This window comes from Ahaetulla prasina, chromosome 2, assembly GCF_028640845.1.
Source record: "Ahaetulla prasina isolate Xishuangbanna chromosome 2, ASM2864084v1, whole genome shotgun sequence".
Classification (NCBI taxonomy): Eukaryota; Metazoa; Chordata; class Lepidosauria; order Squamata; family Colubridae; genus Ahaetulla; species Ahaetulla prasina.
In genome coordinates, this window is record NC_080540.1 from 148,525,558 (window position 1) to 148,549,851 (window position 24,294).

The window sequence follows — 24,294 nt, forward strand, 5'->3', positions numbered from 1 at the left end:
TTAACGATGTAAATGCCAACTTCCAAATTAGGCTTACAAATACATTTTGGGAGTAGGATTTTTGGAACAATTAAGATGCAGGCAGGAGGTATCCTCAACTTACAACCACAATTGAGCCCAAAATTCTATTGCTAAGTTAGAAATTTGTTAAGTGAGCTTTGGCCCATTTTACGACTTTTCTCACGGCATTTGTTAAGTGAATTACTGCAGTTCCTAAATTAGTAACACAGTTAAGTGAATCTGGCTTCCCCATTGACTTTGCTTGTCAGAAGGTCGCAAAAGGGGATCACATGACTGCAACCGTCATAAATGTGAGTCAGTTGTCAAGCATCCAAATGTAAATCACATGACCATGGGGATGCTGTAATGGTCATAAGTGTGAAAAATGGTCGTAAGTCATTTTCAGTGCTGTTGTAACTTCGAGCTGTCACTAAAGGAACTGTTGTAAGTCGAGGATTGGGGGAAATGTACAAGGGGAAAATAATTCCTTGTTTAGAAGATTTTGTTAGCCTCTAAAGCCTTTTTTGCAGTCGGTCAATTAGAAAACTCAACTTTCATTTAGACTGTTCATTTGACACATAGCCAAACTATCTGTTTAACCTTCAAAGAGTTGAAGGTGAAAGTTTGACAGGCTGCCAGCCAACAAATCTATTTCTATTGTCATTCTAAAGGGAGAATGAGGCTGTTCCATCACTCTCTACCTCTTTCTAGATATAGTAGATTAAGCCAGGGGCCCCCAACCTTTTGGGCACCAGGGGCCGTTCCGTGGAGAGGTTTTCCGGTGGACCAGCAGGGGCATAGTTTGTGCTGCCTGAATCCCATGGATGGGGCATTGCTTGTTTGCATGGCCCAGTTTTTGATATGCTGCGGATCAGTGTCAGTCCACGGACCGAGGGTTGGGGACCCCTGGATTAAGATATCAACACATGCAGAACATAGGCATGAAGAGGGTTACATACACATTTTTTTTCTCCAAATCAGTTCAAGGAAGAATGGAACAAAGTAAAAAAAACACCAACCAGACTAAGTTTTGGGGTTACTAGAAAATGGAAGACAGGTACCCCCATACTGTAGCTGTGCCAAAGTACAAAGCCTTATGAATCTGCCCTTCACAGCACTTCCCATGAATCCATGACATAATATCAAGGGCTTTTTTCAGGCGCTCAGGCAACTGCTACCAATGCAGAAGTGGGCAACCCACCAACATATTGAGGAAGTGACATAGATGGCTAGCACATTTTAAAAAACGGAAAACGTATACTAAATAGCATACATTGTTATGTTTGTCTTGTTTTTTATTGTGTTTTTGTCCTTTTTTTCTGTTTTTAAAAGTAAAAATGCTTAATAAAAACTATTTTATTAAAAAAAATGGAAAAAGTAAATAGTGCTGAATAATGCTGAATTTTCAGTCAAAAGCCCCAGTGTGCAAAGTTCGATATTTCTTAGGGAACCAAAGTCTAGGGTCATGTTTCCAGCAAAATATCAGGGGGAGAAAAAGAGCTGCAACCTTTCAGCCCAAATGAGAAAGATAAAAAAGGACGGGGCCAAGACTCCTGAAGGGAGGGGGCAGTCTCGGAGGTGGTTAGATTGGGGTGGATGATGGAACCCAGTCTCTTCTACCCCTTTACATACATTCAATTTTCCGTGAAAAGGCTTCTGCTGCCACAAGATGAAAAATTTTCATTGCAACATGACTTTAGCTATCTCAATGGCAGGCTGCCAACAAGATGAAGGCTTTGGTGCAGTGGTGAAATCTAAATTTCTTTCCTACTGGTTCTGTGGGCGTGGCTTGGTGGGGGGTGTCATGTGACTGGGTGGGTGTGGCTATGTGACTGGGGGATTAAAAGACAGAAATTCACTAACAATGTCCTGCTGGAGCAGGGTTGGACTAGATGACCTCCAGGTCCCTTCTAGCCCTGGATTATCCTCTGAAGCTTCGTCTAGTGTCAGGTTTGTAGTCCTTCCTTCCTCTCCTTTTTCCTCCCTCCCTCCTTTTTCTTTCTTTTTTTCTTTTTCTTTATTTCTCTCTCTCTCTCTCTCGCTCTCAAACGAACCCTCCACCACCCTTCTTGCCCCAAGAGGGCAAGAATAACAATTGGCTACAAATCAGGTCAGGAAGTATCATATGGAATGGTCATTTTCTCAAGCAACATTTTCAAGAACGTTCAGCTAAAATCTGTGAGACATTTTCAATTTATTTTAGATAGAAATGTCTGTCTCAAGGCTTTTACATCCAACATGATGCAGATATCAGTGTACCATTTCCATTAGCAAATAACATTTTTGAATTCATTTTCTATTTTTCCGATTCCTTTTTATACCTGGGCCAACACGAGCCTACAACTTCTTTTCTTGTTGATCCAGCTCTGCATTACCAGCAGTTTTCTTGTTGATCCAGCTCTGATTACCAGCAATAATTCATCATTTTGTGATTAAGCAAAATATGATATGGCATCTGAATTCAGTGAGTTCAGATGCCGTATCATATTTTGCTTAATCATCTTCTCTCAGTTACACAGTGACAAGGCCCTACCAGTAATTCTTAATTTAATGTTCTTTTAATAAGAACAGCCAAATTCATTCCCGCATGTTCTAACTACAGCCTCTTAAAATTATTTACTGTTAATTCATCATCTGACAAATGATTCATGCACATGAGGTAAATTGCAAATTATCAGTAAATAACAGAAGTTGTATATTTTTATTGCAAGTTAAACTGAGGGACAAACATGAGATATTAGCTTTTCCCCTCTTATGATCTAACTGAAATACAGATTTAATCTACAGTATATGGGAGAGACTCACTTCAGATATTTCCCGTAATATATTTTTACCTTGTTGTCTAGATACAGCACACTCTATGGATGTATCCTATCAAGAGTGAGTTGTTTTTTGCCATTGTAAATACAATAATAAAATATCCAAGTGTTGCTTGCACATGTGACGCCCATATTAAGTTTTATAGATAAATGATCTGTTACAGTACAGGTAATCCTCAATTTACGACCACAATTGAGCCAAGAATTTTTGTTGCTAAGTGTGAAATTTGTTAAGTGAGTTTTTCCCCATTTTACAACCTTTATACACATTTGTTAAATCAATCGCTGCAGTTGTTAAATTAATGACACGGTTGTTGAGTGAATCTGGCTTCCCCATTGGCTTTGCTTGTCAAAAGGTTGCAAAAGGTGATCATACGACTCCAGGACACTGCAACCGTCATAAATATGAACCAGTTATCAAGAGCCGTGGTGGCGCAGTGGTTAGAATGCAGTATCGCAGTTAATTCTGCTGACTGCCAGTTGCCAGCAGTTTGGTAGTTCGAGTCTCACCGGCTCAAGATTGACTCAGCCTTCCATGCTTCCGAGGTCGGTAGAATGAGGACCCAGATTGTTGGGGGCAATATGCTGACTCTATAAACCGCTTAGAGAGGGCTGGAAAGCACAGTGAAGCGGTATATACCGTATATACTCGAGTATAAGCCGAGTTTTTCAGCACGTTTTTTGTGCTGAAAAACGTCCCCTCGGCTTATACTCGAGTATATACGGCTTATACTCGAGTTGTTTTTTCTTCTTCTTTTTTTCACATTATACTGGATGGCGCAAACTTGGCGGGCTTTTGCATTAGCGCGGGGAAGCCCTGCCGGTGCAGTGAGAGGGCGGGGCGGGGGAGCCGCCAGCCTTCTCGGCTGAGGGAGGGAGGGTTTCCCCGACCGGTAGCTGCCTCATTTCCCTCCCTCGGCTTATACTCGAGTCCCCAGTTTACCCCCGTTTTTTGGGGTAAAATTGGGGACCTCGGCTTATACTCGGATCGGCTTATATTCGAGTATATACGGTAAGTTTAAGTGCTATTGCTATCTGAAGGTAAATTGTGTGACCATGGGGGATGCGGCAATGGTCATAAGTGTGAAAAACAGGCCATAAGTCTCTTTTTTCAGTGCTGTTGCAACTTTGAACAGTCACTAAACAAACTGTTGTGGGTCAAGGACTACCTGTAATTGTTGCGAGCAAATTCCCCCCCATCCACTTAGGCACATGAAAATAAGAAATGAGTAGGAAGTTACAGAACAGGAAAATGTATAAATATGCCTCTATACAAATAAATAAACAAATAAAAATTGGGGGGAGTGTCCTTGGGACAAAAATATTCCAGGCTAAACCCCTAAATTACTCAGTTTGGTGTACTGATTAAGACACCAGGCTAGAAACCGGGAGACTTGGGAGTTCTAGTCCTGCTTGAGGCACAAAACCAACTGGGTGGCCTTGGGCCAATCATTCGTTCGTTCTGTAAAGCAGCGGTCTCCAACCTTGGCAACTTTAAGACTTGTGGACTTCAACTCCCAGAATTCATCAGCCACCTTTGCTGGCTGAGGAATTCTGGGAGTTAAAGTCCACAAGTCTTAAAGTTGCCACGGTTGGAGACCGCTGCTGTAAAGCAAGCAAGGGCAAACCACCTCCGAAAACCTTGCCAAGAAAATTGCAGAGACTGGTCCAGACAAACTGCCAAGCGTCAATTCTAACTGAAACTCCCCCCCAAAAAACAAAACAAAACACACAATAAAACAAAACAAAATAACACACACACACCCTCAGATACATTTTTGTCGCCAAACAGGTGAATGCCAAAACTGAAGATCTCTTTGACTCTTTGACTCTAACTGCTTCAATCTTGATTGCAGAAAATATGACTTTTGTAACAGAGTTGTTAATGCTTGGAATACACTACCTGACTCTATGGTCTCTTCTCAAAATTCCCAAAGCTTCAACCAAAAACTGTCTACCATTGACCTCACCCCATTCCTAAGAGGACTATAAGGGGCGTGCATAAGTGCACAAAAGTGCCTGCCGTTCCTGTCCTATTGTTTCCTTTCACTGTATGTGCTTGTATATAATGTTGTGACAAAATAAAATTTAAAAAAAACATTGGATGAGGGAGGGAAGGAAGGAAGGAAGGAAGGGAGGGAGGGAGGGGAAAGGGGGAGGGAGGGAGGAAGTAAGGAAAGGTAGATAGCAAGCAAGAAGGAAAGAGAGAGAGAGAGAGAGAGAGAGAGAGAGACTTTTGACTCAGTAGTACACGATAAACTTCTCCTAAAACTAAAATCCTACGGCATTTCAGGACCCCTTCACAAATGGGTATCTGCTTTTCTGTCTAACAGATAACAAGTGGTCAAAATTGGCAATGCTCTGTCAAATCCTGTTCCTGTCAAGAGTGGCGTTCCTCAAGGCAGCGTCCTTGGACCAACACTCTTCATACTATACATTAATGATCTTTGTGACCATATCGCAAGTAATTGTGTTCTCTTTGCTGACAATGTCAAACTATTTAACACCACAGACAATACTTCTATCATCCAAAAAGACCTTGATCATCTAACCACTTGGTCTAAAACTTGGCAACTCCAAATCTCAACCAGCAAATGCTCAGTCTTACATATTGGAAAACCCAAACACTAAGTACATACTTGATGGACATTACCTTACAGATGACCCCCACCCTGTTAAAGACCTTGGAGTTTTCATGTCAAATGATCTAAGTGCCAAAGCCCACTGCAACTACATAGCAAAAAAAGCTCTAAGAGTTGTAAACCTAATCTTGCGTAGCTTCTTCTCCAAAAACACCACACTACTAACCAGAGCATATAAAACATTTGCTAGACCAATTCTAGAATACAGCTCGCCTGTTTGGAACCCTCACCACATCTCCGACATCAATACAATTGAACGAGTCCAGAAATATTTTACAAGAAGAGTTCTCCATTCCTCTGAAAACAACAAAATACCTTATCCCACCAGACTTGAAATCTTGGGTTTAGAAAACTTAGAACTCCGCCGCCTTCGACAGGACCTTAACTCACAGAATCATCTATTGTAATGTCCTTCCTGTCAAAGACTACTTCAGCTTTAATTGCAATAATACAAGGGCAACCAACAGATTTAAACTTAATGTCAACCGCTTCAATCTAGATTGCAGAAAATATGACTTCTGTAACAGAATCATCAGTGCTTGGAATACTTTACCTGACTCTGTGGTCTCTTCTCATAATCCTAAAAGCTTTAACCAAAAACTTTCTACTATTGACCTCACCCCATTCCTAAGAGGACCATAAGGGGCGTGCATAAGCGCACAAACGTGCCTACCGTTCCTGTCCTATTGTTTTTTTTTTCTTTTCTTCTTCCTATATATATATATATATGCTTATACCTCCTAATATTTACTCATATATATGTTTATATACCATATAATCTTTTGTATGATGTTGTGACAAAATAAATATATAAATAAATAAATAAAATAAAGAGAGGAGCTGGCTGACTCTGAAGTCGATAAGAATCACTTCAGAGAGGCGGGAAATTCTTTGCTGCGTGACTGGCAGACGTGCCACCGATGCAGCATTCCCCGACGAACCCCCTCCGTCCTAGCAGGCAACTATCGGACCGGGAGAGAGGGAGAGAGAGCGGAGCAAGACTCTCGCAGCAGAGACTCCCGCCGATACCGCGCTTTCCCAGCACCGCCCAGCAGCTCTCACGTGAGCGCCGGAGTCATCTGACGAGGAGGAAGGCCGAGGGGGAAGACCGGGCGCTTCGGTCTTCTCTCTCTCTCTCTTTCTCCGGGACGGCCATGCTCTCCCGTTTGCTGCGGGAGCACCAGGCCAAGCAGAGCGAGCGGAAGGAGCTGCAAGGTGAGCGGCCGGGGAAGCCTCGGGAAAGAGCCTGGCTCCCCATACCGCCTCCCCACACCCCCACCCCTTCCCAGCGAAACGCCGCGGCGTCGCCTTTCCACTCTTCTCGGAGCGAAAGGTTGCGGGGAGAGGAGGGCCGGGGCTCGGGGATAACGAGACGAGGCTTTCGTGGCTCGGCGCGTAATAATAATAATTTAAAAATGCCGGCTTTTCGGAAGGTGTCATTTGAGTGTGGCTGAGGCTGTGGTTCTCACGCCACAAGCCTTCAAACTACTTTTTTTATTATTTAATTTTGTCATAACAGTATACATAAACATTGTCATAAGTAAAAAACATATCATGAAATATATACATACATACATACATACATACATATATATATACATATATATATATATATATATATATATATATATATATATATATATATATATATAAGTAAAGAATATGCATTAGCTATATTAATTAGATATAATAAAGGGAACAATAGGACAGGAACGGTAGGCACTATTGTGCTCTTATGCACGCCCCTTATAGACCTCTTAGGAATGGGATGAGGTCAATGGTAGACAGTTTTTGGTTGAAGATTTTGGGATTTTGAGTAGAGACTATGGAGTCAGGTAATGAGTTCCAAGCATTAACAACTCTGTTACAGAAGTCGTATTTTCTGCAATCAAGTTGGAACCTCCCGCCTGGGAGAACCTTCATTCCCCCCCCCCCCACAAAGGATGGATAGTTTTGTGTGGTGTGAACTATGGGCTAGCTAGCCTGATAGTGCCTGGCTAGGGTCGCTCTGGAGAGTGAGAAGGGAGGCATACCTATTTAATAAATAAACAAAAATAAATATTTATTTATTTACTAAATAAATAATTTAATAATCAATCAATCAATCAATAAGTCAATTTTGGACTTACAACCAGTGGTGGGATTCAAGTCATTTAACAACCAGTTCTCTGCCCTAATGATTTCTTCCAACATATAAGGGGCGTGCATAAGAGCACAAACGTGCCTACCTTTCCTGTCCTACTGTTGCTTCATGCTTATGCTTGTGTATGCTGTTGTGACAAATAAAAGAAATAAATAATAAAATAAACAACCAGTTTGCCAAACTGCTCACAAAGTTAACAACCGGTTCTTCCGAAGTGGTGCGAACTGACTGAATCCCACCACTGCTTACGACCATAATTGAGTCCCACTAGGTGAGAAATTTTCTCAGCACACAGTTGTTAAGTGAATCACTGCGGTTCTTCAGTTAGTAACACTTTTTTTTTAAGTGAATCTGGTTTCCCCGTTGGCTTTGCTTGTCAGAAGGTTGCAAAAGGACTCTGGGACACTGCGACCATCATAAATTTGAGTCAGTTGTCAACCACCCGAATGTAAAGCTTGTGACTACAGGGATATCACAATGGTCATAAGCGTGAAAAATGGTCGTAAGTCACTGCCATTGTAACTTTGAATGGTCACTAAGTGAACACTAAGGAGTACTGGTGGTCCTTGGCTTACAACCACAATTGACCCCAAAATGTCTGTTGTCGGGTGAGAATATTTGTTAAGTGAGTTTGCCCCGTTTTATGACCTTCCTTGCCACAGTTAAGTGAATCGCCGTGGTTGATAACTTAATAACCTGGTTGTTAAGTGAATCTGGCTTCCCCATTGACTTTGCTTATCAGAAGGTCAGAAAAGGGGACCACATGATCCCAGGATACTGCAACCATGATAAATACATACTAGCTTTCAAGCATCTAAATTTTGATCCCATGACTATGGAGATGCTGCGGTGGTTGTGTTTCAGTGCCATTGTAACCTCAAACAGTTGCGTAAACAAATGTTTGTAGTAAAAATAAAGGTGGGATAAAAATAAAATTAAAATTAAAAAATAGGTTCTTTCCCAGTTTAAAGCAACCTTCCATCTACAGTCCTTGATGTGTGACCACAATTGAGGCCAAAATTTTTCTTGCTAAGCAAGACAATTGTTAAGTGAGTTTTGCTCCATATTACGACCTTTCCTGCCACAGCTGATAAATGAATCACTGCAGTTGTTAGTAACACAAGTTGTTAAGTGAATCTGGCTTCCCTATTGACTTTGCTTGCCAGAAGGTCGCAAAAGGGTATCATATGACCCTGGGCCCCATAGCCATCATAAATATGTACCAGTTGTCAAGCATGATCACATGACTGTGGGGATTACCAAAGTTATAAGTGTGAAAAATGGCCATGTTACTTTTTTCAATGACGTTGCAACTTCAAATGGTCATTAAATAAAGTTGGGGGCTATTTATCATCTTTTCACCAAAGACTCTGGAAAAAACTTCTAAAAACAGGCTACTCTCTTTCAAATTCATGCTTATAAGAAGCCTGTGTGATCAGAACAGATGCTTGTAGCATTCTCAAATGGTAAACAGTAGGGCCCATCCCAAGCCTTGATGAAATAAGCAATAATATGGTTGATTAAATTTGTGCGAGAATCCACTAGTTTACAGCTTGAGCAACTAAAGATGGCTTTGAATTGTTTGAGATGTGAGCTGAGGAAAGAAACAATATCATGGGGACATGGCATTCAAAAACAATTCCTGAGGCATGTTCGTGCCATGGTCAGGGAGATAGGAGGTTGAGGCCTGTCTTAAATTATCATGATGGATATTATACAAAATCAATGCTCTACCAATGCTTACCCCAAAAATAAGACTGTGTCTTATATTAATTTTTGCTCCAAAAGACGCAGTAAGGCTTATTTTCTGGCTAGGTCTTATTTTGGGGGAAATACAGTACTAAATGCATCCATCTGGCTGACAAACTTAACTGCGTCTTATTTTGGAGGTAGGGCTTATATTACGAACATCCTGAAAAATAATGCTAGGACTTATTTTCTGGTTGGGTCGTATTTTCGGGGAAACAAGGTACTAAGCAAGGAACCTTAATAGTCCAAACAGATAATTTAATGTACAGTGAGAGGAAGGACATAACATGAAATCTGTGCCAAGAATGTGATGTAGAGTCATTTCACAGACATTTGACTTTAATGATATCATAGAAGAGACATTTGCTTTTCTTTCTAGAACGGCGGCGGCGAGAAGCTATTGCTGCAGCAACTTGTTTAACAGAAGCCCTTGTTGATCATCTAAACGTGGGGTGAGTAGTACTGAGAAGTGGGGAGTGATAGAAACTATGTGAAATATCCATGAAATTACGTGGCATGGATATTGGTATCCAGCACATGATTTAAGATCAAACTGATATTCTAATATATCCATCTATGGTGCCCTTCCTCAAATGGAAATTTGAATATTTTGCCATCTGGCTCATGCCTCCTATTTGAAATTTGTATTGCCAAAATAAAGGTTTCTATGCAAACGTTCAAAAAGATGCTTTGCTTTGAGGAGTATTTGAGTGAATCTGCTCTTTGAAACTGCGTCAGGAAGCGATACCTTCTCACTTCTAACAGGAAATTGTTACTTCATTCAAGGCTGCTCTCTTTAAGAAGCTGCAGTCTGTAGAGGCCACTTCTAGCTACTGCAAAAGTTTGTTGAGGCTGGAAAGCATTTTATGGAGGCAAATCAGTTCTTCATTTCAACAAAGAAAACTCATTTTCCATTCATGGAGCAAAGTTCTTAACCAAGGGAAATAGAATGTGCCTTGGGCAGACTTGGTGAAAAATTAATTAATAACTCACTTTTATTTCTGGAGCAGGGGGAGAATCAAATTGCAGAAGATTGAGGTTGCATAAAAGGACACTCTTATTATACACCTTTAGGTTCCTGAATTGTTCCCTTATAAGGGAATAGTCAAGAGCCAGTAATGTGAAGGATTTAATCTCTGGACAGAGCAGTTCAGTCTTCCTGCTTTGACTATAAACATAGCATACGCATATGACAAGCCACTCAGCTTTATCTCACCAATTCCAAGAATAATACAGGACTCTCCTGAGAATGCCTGAATAGCGTAATGAGCTTTAAAATTCACAGCCCTGTATAAATAAATACTTAATTTGATTCTCGCCATTTGTTGCATGTTAACAAAAATAGCTTTGTAGAATTCGTGTGGCAATGCAGAAGAATGCAGATGGGAAACAACCTCTCTTTTATATGGGTGTCCTATTCTATAACTGTCTGTTTGATAGTTGTCTCCAGGAACTTCATCACAGTTGTCTTAGCCATGTGGACTGGATTTATTGCTTTAGCTTTGGCACCTTACGTTTTTTTCCTTGGTTTTAATGCATTGTGAGCTGCCCAGAGTCGCACATATAAATTGATTAAATAAATTATGTTATGTTATGTTAAATAAGTCACAACATTACAATTTAAAATACTGACTTCTATAGTTTAAGTATTGCGTAAATATTGCTTTTCTTGATCTCTTCTGTGTTACCCACAATTCAATTTTTTGGTCACTTTGAAGTCTCTTGTTAAAATAGGCAGGGGGAAAAAAATCATACCTGAATACTCCATTTCAGACGTAAATTGATTCGACTTATGACTATTCATCCTCTTCCAATAGATTTGAAATAATTGTGTTATAAATAGTTAGGTTTTTAGCCTCAATATGATGGCAAAGTCTTAGAGGAATAATATTCATGTGACATAAGAACATGTAAGGCTGGGTTGTCCATGTTTGGCAACTTTTAAGACTTGTGGACTTCAGCTCCCAGAATTCCCCAGCCAACCATTTCTGTCAATAAGTCTTAATGTTGCCAAGGTTGGACATCCCTGGTCTAAGGCAAAAGTTGTACCGTGTTTCCCCGAAAATAAGATACTGTCATTTTTTTTTGAACCCTAAAATAAGTGCTTGGCCTTGTTTTCGGGGTTGTCTTCTTACTTTGGGGCACTTGGAGCAAGTGTTGCCATGTTACCTGATTTCCAGCTTTGTCTCCCTAACCCTAACCAGGGGAAATGGCGGGGACCAGCTGTGCATGCGTTTAAATATTTTCAGGGAGGGCTTATTTTCGTGGGGGCCTTATTTTAGCGCATGCACTCAAAAGCCTACTTGGGCTTATTATCAGGGGATGTCTTATTTTAGGGGAAACAGGGTATGTTTCAACAAGGTCTAAAATACTAATTAGAAGGATGCAATTTCCTGTTAACACTTTGTGGCCTGTATCACACCCTTCACCCTTTTTTCTCAACAGTTATTTTGAAAGAAGATGGGACTGTAACTAGACCACCCTCTGTCTAGTCTGAAATGTTTATTTACATTGGGAAGCAGAAGCTGCAACATTTTATAGCATGACTCCTGTCCTTGACAAGCTCCCACAGTTGCTGGCGCCATTTAGTTTTGTGGTTAATGGATGAGAGTGGGAATTATAATTTTATTCTTCAGGTTACATTTCCCTAGAGGCGTTCAACAGACCGCAGATCCCAAGAAATTCCTTGGGACATTGGAGCAAATGATTAAGTAAGCCTTGTGTAGGTTTCCCCCTAGAAATGCTGCATCTAACTCCATTTGCAATGACTATTTTTGTTGCTATAACTTTTTACCACCCAAACATATGAGATCCTGATAATGGAACATAAAACTAGCTGTACCCTGAGTGTTTCCCCGTATTTCTCTTCCTCATTAGTACTTTAAACATGGAGTAAAAGCAGGCTTTCTTTGTCTACCCTATGACCAAGCCACATAGATTTCTCCAATGGCTTCACATTTTTAATTTTACTATAATACTAGCTGAAGTCAGTAGCTAAAAGAGGTATCAGCTCTTCCAGACAGGTCAGGTCAAGAAACAGAAGTAGCAGGGATTCTAAGAAAGTTGCTTTATTTTTGTGGACTGCAATAACAGAATTTTGAAAACCGGTCAAACTTCCTCTCTATCCCACCTTATGTTGGAGAAAATCAAGGTGGGGTTATTTTGACTTTCTTTCTCACCTGTGCTTCAGTTGCTGAACTGCATGTTACTTGTCCAAGTCCCTGCAAAACTGGCTTTTCATCCTGTACCTGCTTCAAGATCTGAATCCCCTATCAGAACAATCCTTCCCTGCCTTATAGGAAGATCTCTTGTAAAAGAGCCACAGTGGTGCTGTGGTTAGAGTACAGTATTGCAGGTTACTTCAGCTGATCACCGGCTGCCAGCAGATCAAGTCTCACTGGCTCAAGGTTGACTCAGCCTTCCATCCTTCCGAGGTGGGTAAAATGAGGATCCAGATTGTTGGAGGCAGTAGGCTGACTCTGTCAACTGCTTAGACAGGGCTGTAAAAGCACTGTGAAGTGGTATATAAGTGCTATTGCTAAGACGAGCCAGACAGGTTGTTATGGGCGGGAGATAAGAATCCCTCCTTCCTCATTTGAAGATGGGCCTGGCATCTTACCAAGATCCGTGGACAAGTCACTGAAGAGTCAGCTGTAAAATTCCCTCACTCCTCTTCCCGTTCCCGTAAATAGTACGGGAGAGCTTACCCTGGGAATCAGCAAGGAGTCTCTTTCATCCTCTGGTTCATTCTCTATTAATAGCGACAGCAGGTCACAAGGACAGAACTTGTACAGGAATATCAGATGGAACTGTTGTGCAAAGTGTGTAATGTGGTCATTTCTCTCATGTCCTCTCCCGTGACTTCTCTGGTTTACTCGACCACTAGTTCTAGATATGCCCTGCTCATCAATTGTCTACAGATCAGTTGTGGGTTACTCTCGATTCGCCCTGGTTCAGGTGAACCAGCAGTGGCAGGAGGCTCCGCCCACCCGCCCAGACGTCATCAAAATGCACTGCACATGCACAGAAACGCCGTGCATTACCAATAGCGAAACAGTAGCGGTGGGATTTGAAACCCACTACTGCTACAGATGTTTTCATTATTTCTGATGAATAATAAACTTCTTTATTATTATATGTATATACATATATACATATAATAATATATATATATACATATAATAATAAAGAAGTTTATTATTCATCAGAAATAATGAAAACATCTGTAGCAGTAGTGGGTTTCAAATCCATTTGTATATTATATACAAAGTCAACTTTTTGCCCCCCAACAATCTGGGTCCTCATTTTACCTACCTTATAAAGGATGGAAGGCTGACTCAACCTTGGGCCTGGTGGGACTTGAAATGATCACATTTATATATATATATTATATGTATATTATATTTATTATATGTAGACATATAGTTTCCAAGAAAACTATATGTCTACATGAAGTTACCAAGAGTTGAAGACAATGCAACAGAAGTGTTACCGTTTTGTTTTGCATTATTTTGTGGAAAAATGCACTAAAAACTTTACTATTTCTCAGTCTTAAAATATCTCTCTAGATAAACTAATCTCTCCTGTTTATTTCACAAAATCCAGTTAGTCCAAGCCATCATTAATTGTTCCAGTACATTTAAAGAACTATTTGTCTATCTGGTACTCAGTGTTGCAGTGTCATAAGAAAGTAATTTCCTCCCGTTCCTAAAAAGCTCAAATGACATTATCATCATAAAAGCATCTCCCTAAGATTAATATTGTATTCATAATCCCTTTCCTCGTGGAGGCAGTTATAAGTTATTTTTTGCGTAGGCTTGTGTCTATGAATATCTTTTTTTATTTCCTTTTTATGCAGGGCAACACTTTTCTTCCACTTAAACATGTTAGAACACTATCATGTTTTAATTTCTATAGCCACAAAAAGAATTTTTAATGAATTCCAGGCATGGCTTTTTTCAACAAATAATCCATTCTGAAATGCCTTTAAAGAGGTTGAGATGGGATGGCAGTGCAATAAAGCAGTTGCCTCACACATGGCACATATACAAAACATGGATTAGTATATAAAATTATTAGATGGCTATTTTTCATTAGAAAATCAACCAAATAAGGTATAATTCCATAAGTTATAACTACCAACTCAGACAAACAAGCTAACAGTAAACAACAGCCTCATCAAGGAACTACCAAGAACGTTCCAACCAACACTGATAGTGCAAGCCACTAGTATATAAACAGAGAGCGAACCCCACTCTCTTCTCACACTGATGAGGTTATTTAGTTAGGTAATGAAACATTTATAACAGTGATGATTAATCTTTTCCAGACCAAATGCCCAAAGCGCATGTGCACGCGACTGAACTCCCAAGATTCAATGTGCACGTGGCCCCCTGCATGTGCCCTGCACATGTGCACGTTGGCCCCCACACACACCCTGTCCCCCGTGCATGGACGTGCCCCCCCATGCGCCCTGTCCCTTGTGCATGTGTGCGCTGCCTCCCCATGCACCCTAGCCCCCCCACGGATGCGGCCTCCTGCAGGCGTCCCCCTCGCATGCACGGCAGAGACCCAAAGACCAGCTGGCCAGTGGGAGGCACGCGCGCATGTACAGCAGAGCTGAACCAGGGCGATGGCTCTCGTGCCATCAGAGAGGGCACTGCGTGCCACAGGTTGGCCATCACGGGTCTATAAGAAAACAACCAAGCTCAGAGAGTACCGAGGATCCCACAGTTCAACCCTAAACTACAAATGTTGTCTTGTATCAATCCCACAAATTATTTCAATACGTATTTTGTGTTTTCCAATCCATTTAGTGGGCCACTGACTTCAGTGGACAAAAGTCAGTGGAGCAAAGATTTAAATTAGTACCAGATGTAATGAAAAGCAAATGAAAAGAGGGCTCAAATAGATACCTGTCCTGCCAACTGCAGCTGAGTGTTAAAAACCATTTCATTTGGTCTAACAAATCCATCTTCAAAGATTGTTTTTTTCTTCCAAGGAGCCTATAATATTCAGAGCCTTTTTCTGTAACTTTAATTTCTAGATTTGAGTCCAGAAATGAGTGGAAAGATTCCTTTCAGATAAACATCCAAGATCCCCCAAGGTTTCTGCAAGAAAAAATGAAAAGAAATAACTAAATCCTCATCTTTTTATCCTCCTTTTTAGGGGTTGCTAATGAAGAAATGTATCTGCAAATATGACTTCTAATTTCCTTGTTGATCAGTAAGGCAGCCTAGGTGAAGGATTCTATCAGAAGTACCACATCCAAGCAAATATGTCAAAAACAAATCATACAAGATCATATTTTTAGCATAATTGTTTTCAAGAATATTCCCTATAATTGTCACACCTGTCTCCCTTACCTACAAGCCGTCCCTTCCATTTTCAAAAGTATTGTTGTCAAATACAGTAGAATTATTTAAATATTTAGCTTTTTATTATTGGCAGAAGATTGATTTTCTGCTGTAGCTTACATATGTGATTTTCATCTCACATAGAAGAATTTTTATAAACACACAATACTGACTTTATATCAACATTTCTTAACTGAAAACATGTATGTTGAAGTGTCTATGATGAAAATAATCTCATTAGTCTGTTATCAAAAGTATCAATCCATTTCAGTCGGATTGCTACCAATATCAGAATATTGCTGTTTCTTCCCCAGATGTATTGTATATTTTATGTCAGATATATGAATATTTGATAATTAACTCCATTACCGTACCTCGTTAGAAAAAAAATATATCAGTTTAACATTAAAAGATATTTTCTGAAAATATACCACATATAAAACATTTATCTATTAACTGAATATAACACAATTGTTACACAATTCAATTAAATGTTTAATTGGTTGCATAGTTCATTAAAAATGCAGTCGGTGATAATAGAAATATAGGGCTTGTTCTTAAATGGTATAATAGATTAAGCATCAAACACCCATATAAATACTCAGTTGATTAAAGAAGGGATTGTATTAGAAGCCCATAGTTTGTTAAAGACCTTTAATTGACCTAGTCCATTACAGGCAAGAATAATGATTCATGAAAGGCTGTTAAAAACTATTAACAAAGAGGACAGTCCAGATTACCTTATATTTCTCTGATGATTGAGGTCTCTTGGTGCTTTAGATCCTGAGTAGAATTAAAAATAATAAGAGTTTAAAAGCAATTACAAGCCTATTTAAAAAGGTCTGCAAAGGGTAGATGCCTCAATTCAATGGAGAATATTTTCCAGAGAACTGGAATGGTTACAGAAAAAGTTTGACCCTGAATTTCCACAAGATGAGCCTCTGGCAATTACAGGAGAACTTTCTCAGATAATTACTTTCAGCCATTTATAAGACCCTCGTTCATTCAACCGTGCAAAGCCAGTCTTAGCCTAGCACTTCACCTTTTAAACATAATGTCATTGTATAACAAGTCCCAGTAGTAGTCAGTACGAATGTTTGGTCTTTGAAACATCTTTCACATCAGTTTAAGCGATTGAAGATTTTAGAGTAAACCATATGCTCTGTACACCTTACATTCCTCTTGGGCAGCTGACAAAAAATTTGGAGAAAGCCTCAAGAGTTTTTAGTTCCATAAAGTAAAGTTTACATAGTAGGATCTCTCCACTTTGAAAGTGTTGCCTTGGTGTGTTCTGCTTTCTCTATCTCTTAACCCTCCACCTGCAAGAGAGGCCCATATTAGTTGAGAATGTTCATGAATCAGTGAAGCAGGAAAAATATTCCTGTTCATTTATTGAGTCGTAACAGAACAAGTCGCTTACCTCATGCTGGGTAAGGTCTGAGACTATGCGTTATCAGAAGCTATAATTTATACAGGAAGGATATCATAGTTTCCTGGAACAGAGTTTTTTATTCAATCTGGAAAATTTGCTTTCTAAAAATACGCAGTGAAAGGAATTCTCAGAATGACTTTATTTCTATACATCATTAATGTGGCAGCCAGTTTTAAAAACACCCTGGCTGTTTGCAAGTTGGTTGGTTTTTCCTCTTCATCTCAACCTCTTATTATTTTGCCCTTCCCTTATATCCCTTATTCCCAATTTGTCAGTTCAAATCTCACCAGTCTCAAAGTTGATTGAGCCTTCCATCCTTCCGAGGTGGGTAAAATGAGGACCTAGATTGTTGGGGGCAATAGGCTGACTCTGTAAACCGCTTAGAGAGGGCTGTAAGGCACTGTAAAGCGGTATATAAGTCTAAGTGCTATTGCTATATCTGCTCTTTGGGCAATTTCTTCAACTCAAAAGTGGCTCAGCCTTCTCACCATGCTGAATCTTTCACCTGACTTTGCCTTATTCACAAATGGATCCAGATGCTCCTTGTATATTTAATGATTGCCAGATGTTGCTTAGATACTTAATCTACTATATCCTTGGGAATTTATCCGGCTACAAGCTCCCAGCGCCTGCCTCTGCCCCTGGGATTAGCTTGTTCTGAGCTGGGAAGCTACTTAGTACGGAGAAAAGTTTGAACAGAAAATAGAGCGACGGAGGGCTTAGAGAAAGGAAACCTGTTCTGTTCCTCCCTTGTTGTCTTAAAGAATGACTGAACCTCTCATTCCCAGGGTGGCCCAGGCTTATGTGAACCAAAGGAAGCTGGACCACGAGGTGAAGACACTGCAGATCCAAGCTGCTCAGTTTGCCAAGCAAACAGGCCAGTGGATCAGCATGGTAGAAAACTTCAATCAAGCTCTGAAGGTGAGCACAGTGCCTGTAGGAAGAGCAGCGGTTCATATATGACGCAGCCTCTTCTAGGTCAGCCTTAAAGGACTGGCCTGGACTTGGTGGATGGGAATAGAGGGGATCACAGCTGGGTTCAGCATATACAGAGCCATCAGTTCACAGATACAAAAGAAGAGGGAATTCCAGAAGGGGAAAGGAATAGCAAGCATCTCAACAAGATGGTCCTCCTTCTGGCACTTCATTATAAATGAACTTCTTTAATATGAATTACCGTATATACTCGAGTATAAGCCGACCCGAATATAAGCCGAGGCACCTAATTTTACCACAAAAAACTGGGAAAAACTATTGACTCGAGTATAAGCCGAGGGTGGGAAATGAGGCAGCTACTGGTCAATGTAAAAAATAAAGATAGAGCCAAGTAAAATAACATGAATATTTATTTGAACGAAAAACAATAAAAGTGCAAAAGGGGGAAGGAGGATTCCCAGCTCTAAACAAAGGGAAATCCCGGAATGCCAGCGCGAAAGGCGGTGCTCGCGTTCCTCCTCCCTTGCTCAAAAGCCCCAACATGATATTGGAATTGGATGCCATTATATACCTGCTGAGGGGATAATTTGAATAACTTGAAAGATATAAAAGCTCTAAACATATTTGTTTAAAAATCTAAAATCTATACTTAAAATAAATGAATATAAAGTAATAAAGTTCTTTAAAGTTGTAATTCACTTTGCTGCTGAAAAGAAAGAAGCTTAACACCTTAAATGGTATTTATTAACTGAAATATCATCAAATCAAATATATAATGAGGTATATTATAATGACCTTTGTTTTCAGAAAGAAGCATGATGGAAGTTTTTCAATAAAGGGGAAATATAGAAAAACTTAGTGTCATGCTCATATATCATCTTTACAGATGTTGTTAACACTATACTATGGCAGCATATGATGGTACAATGTTTCAATCAATTTCAGGATGAAAAACTCATCAATGAGGAGGAGGAGTATAATTTATTAACCTTGTATGATATCAGTTTCTCAAGGGCTCTAGAAGGACCCGAGGAAGAAATCTCTGCCCCTCCCACTTTCCCTTTCCAACCCAGCCTTCCAAGGGGACCCGAGGAAGAAATCTCTGCCCCTCCCACTTTCCCTTTCCAACCCAGCCTTCCAAGGGGACCTTTGAGGAGAAATCTCTGCCCCTCCCACTTTCCCTTTCCAACCCAGCCTTCCAAGGGGACCTTGAGGAGAAATCTCTGCCCCTCCCACTTTCCCTTTCCAAGGCAGCCTTCCAAGAGGACCTCTCAAAAGAGCGAAAGCTTTCTCCTGGCCGCTTTACCACCACCATACCCTCCACGCCGCCATCCTAGGCTGGGTTAGAAACAAGGAGGGGGAAGTTCAAGGACCACATCGATGGCACGAGCTCAGATTGCCGGCTGGGGATGATGGGCGCTGCAGTGCGATCTCGGGAGAGACTAGGGGGGAAGAAAGAATGACTGTTTCCCCACACCCTAGGATTGGGGAAAACATTGACCCCCCCCTTAGTTGCGGGAGAAGGGTTGCGCTTCAAAGCAGTCGCCTCCATCCATCAATCCATCCTTCCTTCCTTCCTTCCATCCATCCATCCATCCTTTTTTTTTTTCCCAGCGAGCGGTGCGTGTGTGTGACATGCAAGCAAGACGTCTCACGGGGCATGTGAACTGGGTATGTCTAGTTTAGGGGTGACATGATAGGAACATTCCAATATCTCAGGGGCTGCCACAAAGAAGGGGGAATCAAACTATTCTCCAAAGCACCTGAGGGCAGGACAAGAAGCATGGGTGGAAACTAATCAAGGAGAGAAGCAACCTAGAACTAAGGAGAAATTTCCTGACAGTTAGAACAATTAACCAGTGGAACAACTTGCCTCCAGAAGTTGTGAATGCTCTAACACTGGAAGTTTTAAGAAGATATTGGATAAGCATTTGAAGTGGTATAAGGTTTCCTGCATAAGCAGGTTAGACTAGAAGACCTCCAAGGTCCCTTCCAACTCTATTATTCTGTTTTTTTGTTCTGTTTTCTTTCTAATCTATCTATCTATCTATCTATCTATCTATCTATCTATCTATCTATCTATCTATCTATCTATCTATCTATCTATCTATCTAATTAGCTAGCTAGCTAGCTATCATTATCTCGCTACAAAAGACAAAACCTAAACACGAAGTTGTAGCTGAATAGCCCTACATAATTTAGCTTTTTCCAAGCTGGTGATTTCCAAAGGCATTGAAATGCGACTTTCCTCATCCTCTGCCAGGATAAGCTGATGTGCTCAGAAGGCTGGGAATGGTGGCATTTCCTACATTTCTTGTGGGCAGAAGGTGGACCCCTATGTTTCCTTGAAAACACCTCCCAATATTTATTAGAGTGACTTCTCCCCAGAAGAAAGGTGCGAGCGCTGTTTAACAATCCCGTCAGCTAAATCCTATCGAGTCAAAGGGGCCAGTCAATGGGGCTAGGATGAAATCTGGGTCACCAGGGACCCTTTTTTTGTGCCCGTTCCCCAACCAGGGCGGGCCAAGCAGCCGCTCTTTTAGCGGCTCTGGGATGGATGTTGGGGTAACCCAAGAGGCAGCCTCTTTTCAACTCCCCACCCTTTTTTAAACGTCCTGCCGGGCGGCGACAGGGACGCGGACACCAAAAGCGGCGCCCGTTCTTCTCCGCTTTTTATTTTATTTTAGTATTCAATCGGCAGCAGAGCCTCGAGCCTCCTGGGGCGCCGGGAAAAGGAGCCGAGGAGCTGCAGCAACGTTGCAAGAGAGCAGAAAAGAGTGGGTGGGGAGAAGCAAAAGAAGAAGAAGCAGCAAGCTTTCCAGCCGACTTCGTGTGGCGCGAGAATCCGATCCACTGCCTCCTTCCCCGGCCGACAGGGCTGAACTGCGCTGCACCACCACTTCCCAAAACAGATTTCCAGACTTGGAAGCAGCCCGCCACGAAAGGAGGAGGAGGAGGAGGAGGAAGCGGCGGCGCCGGCTGCTCCTGCTGCTGTTTCGCCTCCGCCCCTTCCAGCGCCTTGACGCAGAGCAAGAGAGAGTAGAGAAAGGAACCGCGCCGTCCGACCGGCTGTGTGTGTGTTTGTGGTGGGGGTCTCGTCCCAGCCACCCACCCACTCGCTCCCTTTCCCTCTTCGGAGCGTGGGCTGGTCTTAGAGGCCGGGCTGTCGGCGGGCCGCCGCCTCCTCCTCTTCCTCCACGCCGCCTCCTCTTGCACGCCTCAACCCCCATCCCCACCCTCTCCGCGTGAAGGTCACCTCCTCCTCTTCCGGGGGGCGCCGGCGGCCGCCCCGGGCGGAGCGCCACAGCCGGCAGCTCCGCTTCCCTCCCACCTTCCTCCTTGCTAAAGGGCCAAAGTCGGCTCCCCCGCCCCGCCGCGGGGACCCGAGCCAAGCCGGTCCCAGTCCAGCCGAACGGTGAAAGCGACATGCCGAGCGCCGCTCCGCTTTCACCGTTCGGCTGGACCGGGACCGGCTTGGCTCGGGTCCGCAGTAACTCCCGCCAGGCTGTGCCAAGAAACCATTTAAAAGCCCGCCAGGGCTTTCTCTTCTCCTCCGTGCTTCAGAAGTTGGGCTTTTAAATGGTTTCTTCGCGGCACAGCCTGGCGGAGTTACTGCGGACCCGAGCCAAGCGGTCCCAGTCCAGCCGAACGGTGAAAGCGAGCGGGTCCGCAGTAACTCCGCCAGGCTGTGCCACGAAGAAACCATTTAAAAGCCCAACTTCTGAAGCACGGAGGAGAAGAAAGCCCTGGCGGGGCTTTTAAATGGTTTCTTCGCGGCACAGCCTGGCGGGAGTTACTGCGGACCCGCTCCGCTTTCACCGTTCGGCTGGACTGGGACCGGCTTGGCTCAGGTCCGCGCGGCGAACTGCTCAGCCTTGGGCAAATCCCGCCGGACGATCTCGCCGCCTCTTTGGCGTCTTCTGTGCGGGGTTCCCGAAGTACATCGAGACATAGACTCGAGTATAAGCCGAGGGGGCGCTTTTCAGCACAAAAAACGTGCTGAAAAACTCGGCTTATACTCGAGTATATACGGTACGTTACAATTTCTATTTCAAAAATCAGGTGCAACATAGCCATTTAAAGTTGCACTTTTGCCCCTTGTGAGCCCTATTGTGGCATACTGGGCATGGATTAGACATCTGAGAAGAGCGGGTGTAGTTACATTTTTATTTAAAGTTTACTGTCGGCAACTCGCTAGCACAACAATGTTAACTTGAATCTCTCAAATGTTATTTGTTGTTTCGTCAAGCTGTGATTAATCCTGGGCGTAATGGGAGAGCGCCATCTACTGGTCATAGGTTTCTCAAGATACTGATTCTGTAAAAAGGACAAAAGTGCATTCAAGTAGACAAAGAAATGAAAGACTGACTGAGCCTTGTAGTGTATTTAGTGAAAGAGAGAAGGGCTAACAAAGGTCTTCTATTAAAATAGTAAATTGTTTTCCGTATGTTATCCTTGAATTCCTCTAAAATTATTTCAGTGTCAGAGCAGAAGGCTGCTCTAGAGCAGGGGTCTCCAAATTTGGCAACTTTAAGACTTGTGGACTTCCAACTCCCAGAGTTCCTCAGCCAGCAAAGGTGGCTGATGAATTCTGGGAGTTGAAGTCCACAAGTCTTAAAGTTGCCAAGGTTGGAGACCCCTGCTCTAGAAAATTAGGTCCAAGCATGCATGGATTTGAGAAGCCAAAGAACAGGGGTTTGATCTTGACTTTTCTCTCTGGGCAGGAAATTGGTGATGTGGAGAACTGGGCACGGAGTATCGAGATGGACATGCGGACCATTGCCACCGCTCTGGAATATGTTTACAAAGGGCAGCTGCAGCCTTCCACTTCCTGATCCAGATGCCGACAGATTCTCTTGGTCACCAGAATTGCATCTCTCATGCTGTGTTGCCAACTGAAGGCACGTCATGGCAAAGTCCTTGCCTGTAACCTCTTCCTCTAGTTTGGTGACTGTTCTTCTGCAGCACTGAGTAAGCTTCCCCCCCACTTCCCCGGCCCATCTAGATGGCATAAGAGGTATCGTTGGGCCTTTCACTTTGGCTGAGTATCCATGGGCAGCCTCTATCTGGGAGGAATCATGAAACAGGCTGGCATGGAAGCGCACATACCCACAAGGAAAGGAAAAGAAGCCATGCTTTCCCCATGCAAGCTGGATCAGTCTGTGCTATGAAGTTAGAAAGAATGGAATAAAAGCAGGTGGCTTAATTACATTACAAGTGTTGGTGTGAGTCATTGGAGCGGGTGTTGGTTCTATCAGCTGCTTAACCCCATCTTGGCAAATGGTGAAGAAGGACATAAAGCTGCCTTCTCTTCCTCAGACAGAGGAATAGGTTGGAGATGGAGAACTTCAGTGTGGCTGGAGCTTTTTCTCATAGGGTCACCCAGCCTGCCCTCTTCATCCTCTTTTAGTTTTCAAATCCTTCCCCGATGTTTTTCAAGCCTTTGAACAAAAGAACCCTTCTCAGATTTAATTTGTCCTAATCTCTCCTTAATTCGGCATGTGCTACATACTTGGGTAAGAGGGGTGTGACATGGAATGCCAAAAGTGTTCAGTTTCCAGTTCTAGAGTGTTGCCTCTTCTGTCACTAGCTTTATGGTAGAGGAGGCTGGATATTTTAATATGGTCCAGGAAAATATCCTCCTTTCAAGGAAGCTTCCCCATGTTCCCTGGTTCCACAGATGGGTTTTTATTTATTTATTTATTTATTATTTAAATTTGTATACCGCCCTTCTCCCGAAGGACTCAGGGCGGTTCACAGCCAAGTAAAAATACAATACTATAAATACAAATTAAAATACAGTTAAAAAACTTATTAAAATTGGCCAGAATTAAAATTTAGAACTAAAACCCATTAAAACCCATTAAAACACTAACCCAGTCCAGCGCAGATGAATAAGTAGGTTTTAAGCTCGCGGCGAAAGGTTCGGAGGTCCGGAAGTTGACGAAGTATGTTCAGTTCTCCCTCTGGCTTGAGTGGGCTTCAGCTAGCAATCTCTTTTCCTGATCTCGTGCACCTTCCACTTACTTTTGTAGCTGCAAAAATTGGGGAGCTTTTGAGTCAGTAATAATTATTTATTAAATTTGTTTTCTGCCCATCACAATCGCGATCATACAGTACTTCTTGTTGCATTTCTTACAACAGCACTGAGACTCCCTAACATTAGGGCAGAGTCTGGCTGTAAAAATGTAAACCATTTATTTTCCTTTCTTTCTTA

The 24,294-nt window shown here is 42.1% G+C and overlaps 1 protein-coding gene across 2 annotated transcripts; it reads left to right on the top strand.

Annotated features, from left to right (window-relative positions):
* The first annotated feature begins 6,447 nt into the window (after window positions 1-6,447).
* Window positions 6,448-23,288, top strand: BLOC1S1 (biogenesis of lysosomal organelles complex 1 subunit 1). 2 transcript variants are annotated; one of them, XM_058172623.1, is made up of 4 exons: window positions 6,519-6,676; window positions 9,733-9,805; window positions 17,930-18,062; window positions 22,802-23,288. In XM_058172623.1, exons 1-4 carry the CDS (start codon window positions 6,616-6,618, stop codon window positions 22,910-22,912), a joined length of 378 nt encoding a protein of 125 aa, XP_058028606.1. In that variant the 5' UTR covers window positions 6,519-6,615; the 3' UTR covers window positions 22,913-23,288. The 2 variants fall into 2 exon arrangements, with proteins under 2 accessions (XP_058028607.1, XP_058028606.1); XM_058172624.1 differs by lacking the exon at window positions 17,930-18,062 and having other exon boundaries at window positions 6,448-6,676.
* The last annotated feature ends 1,006 nt before the right edge of the window (window positions 23,289-24,294 follow it).

Bases quoted from the DNA above. Each gene is read 5' to 3' on its own strand.
- BLOC1S1 (XM_058172623.1), top strand. From the start codon at position 6,616: ATGCTCTCCCGTTTGCTGCGGGAGCACCAGGCCAAGCAGAGCGAGCGG. The intron at 6,677-9,732 runs GTGAGCGGCCGG...TTTTCTTTCTAG, and splicing joins CGAGCGGAAGGAGCTGCAAG to AACGGCGGCGGCGAGAAGCT. The intron at 18,063-22,801 runs GTGAGCACAGTG...CTCTCTGGGCAG, and splicing joins ACTTCAATCAAGCTCTGAAG to GAAATTGGTGATGTGGAGAA.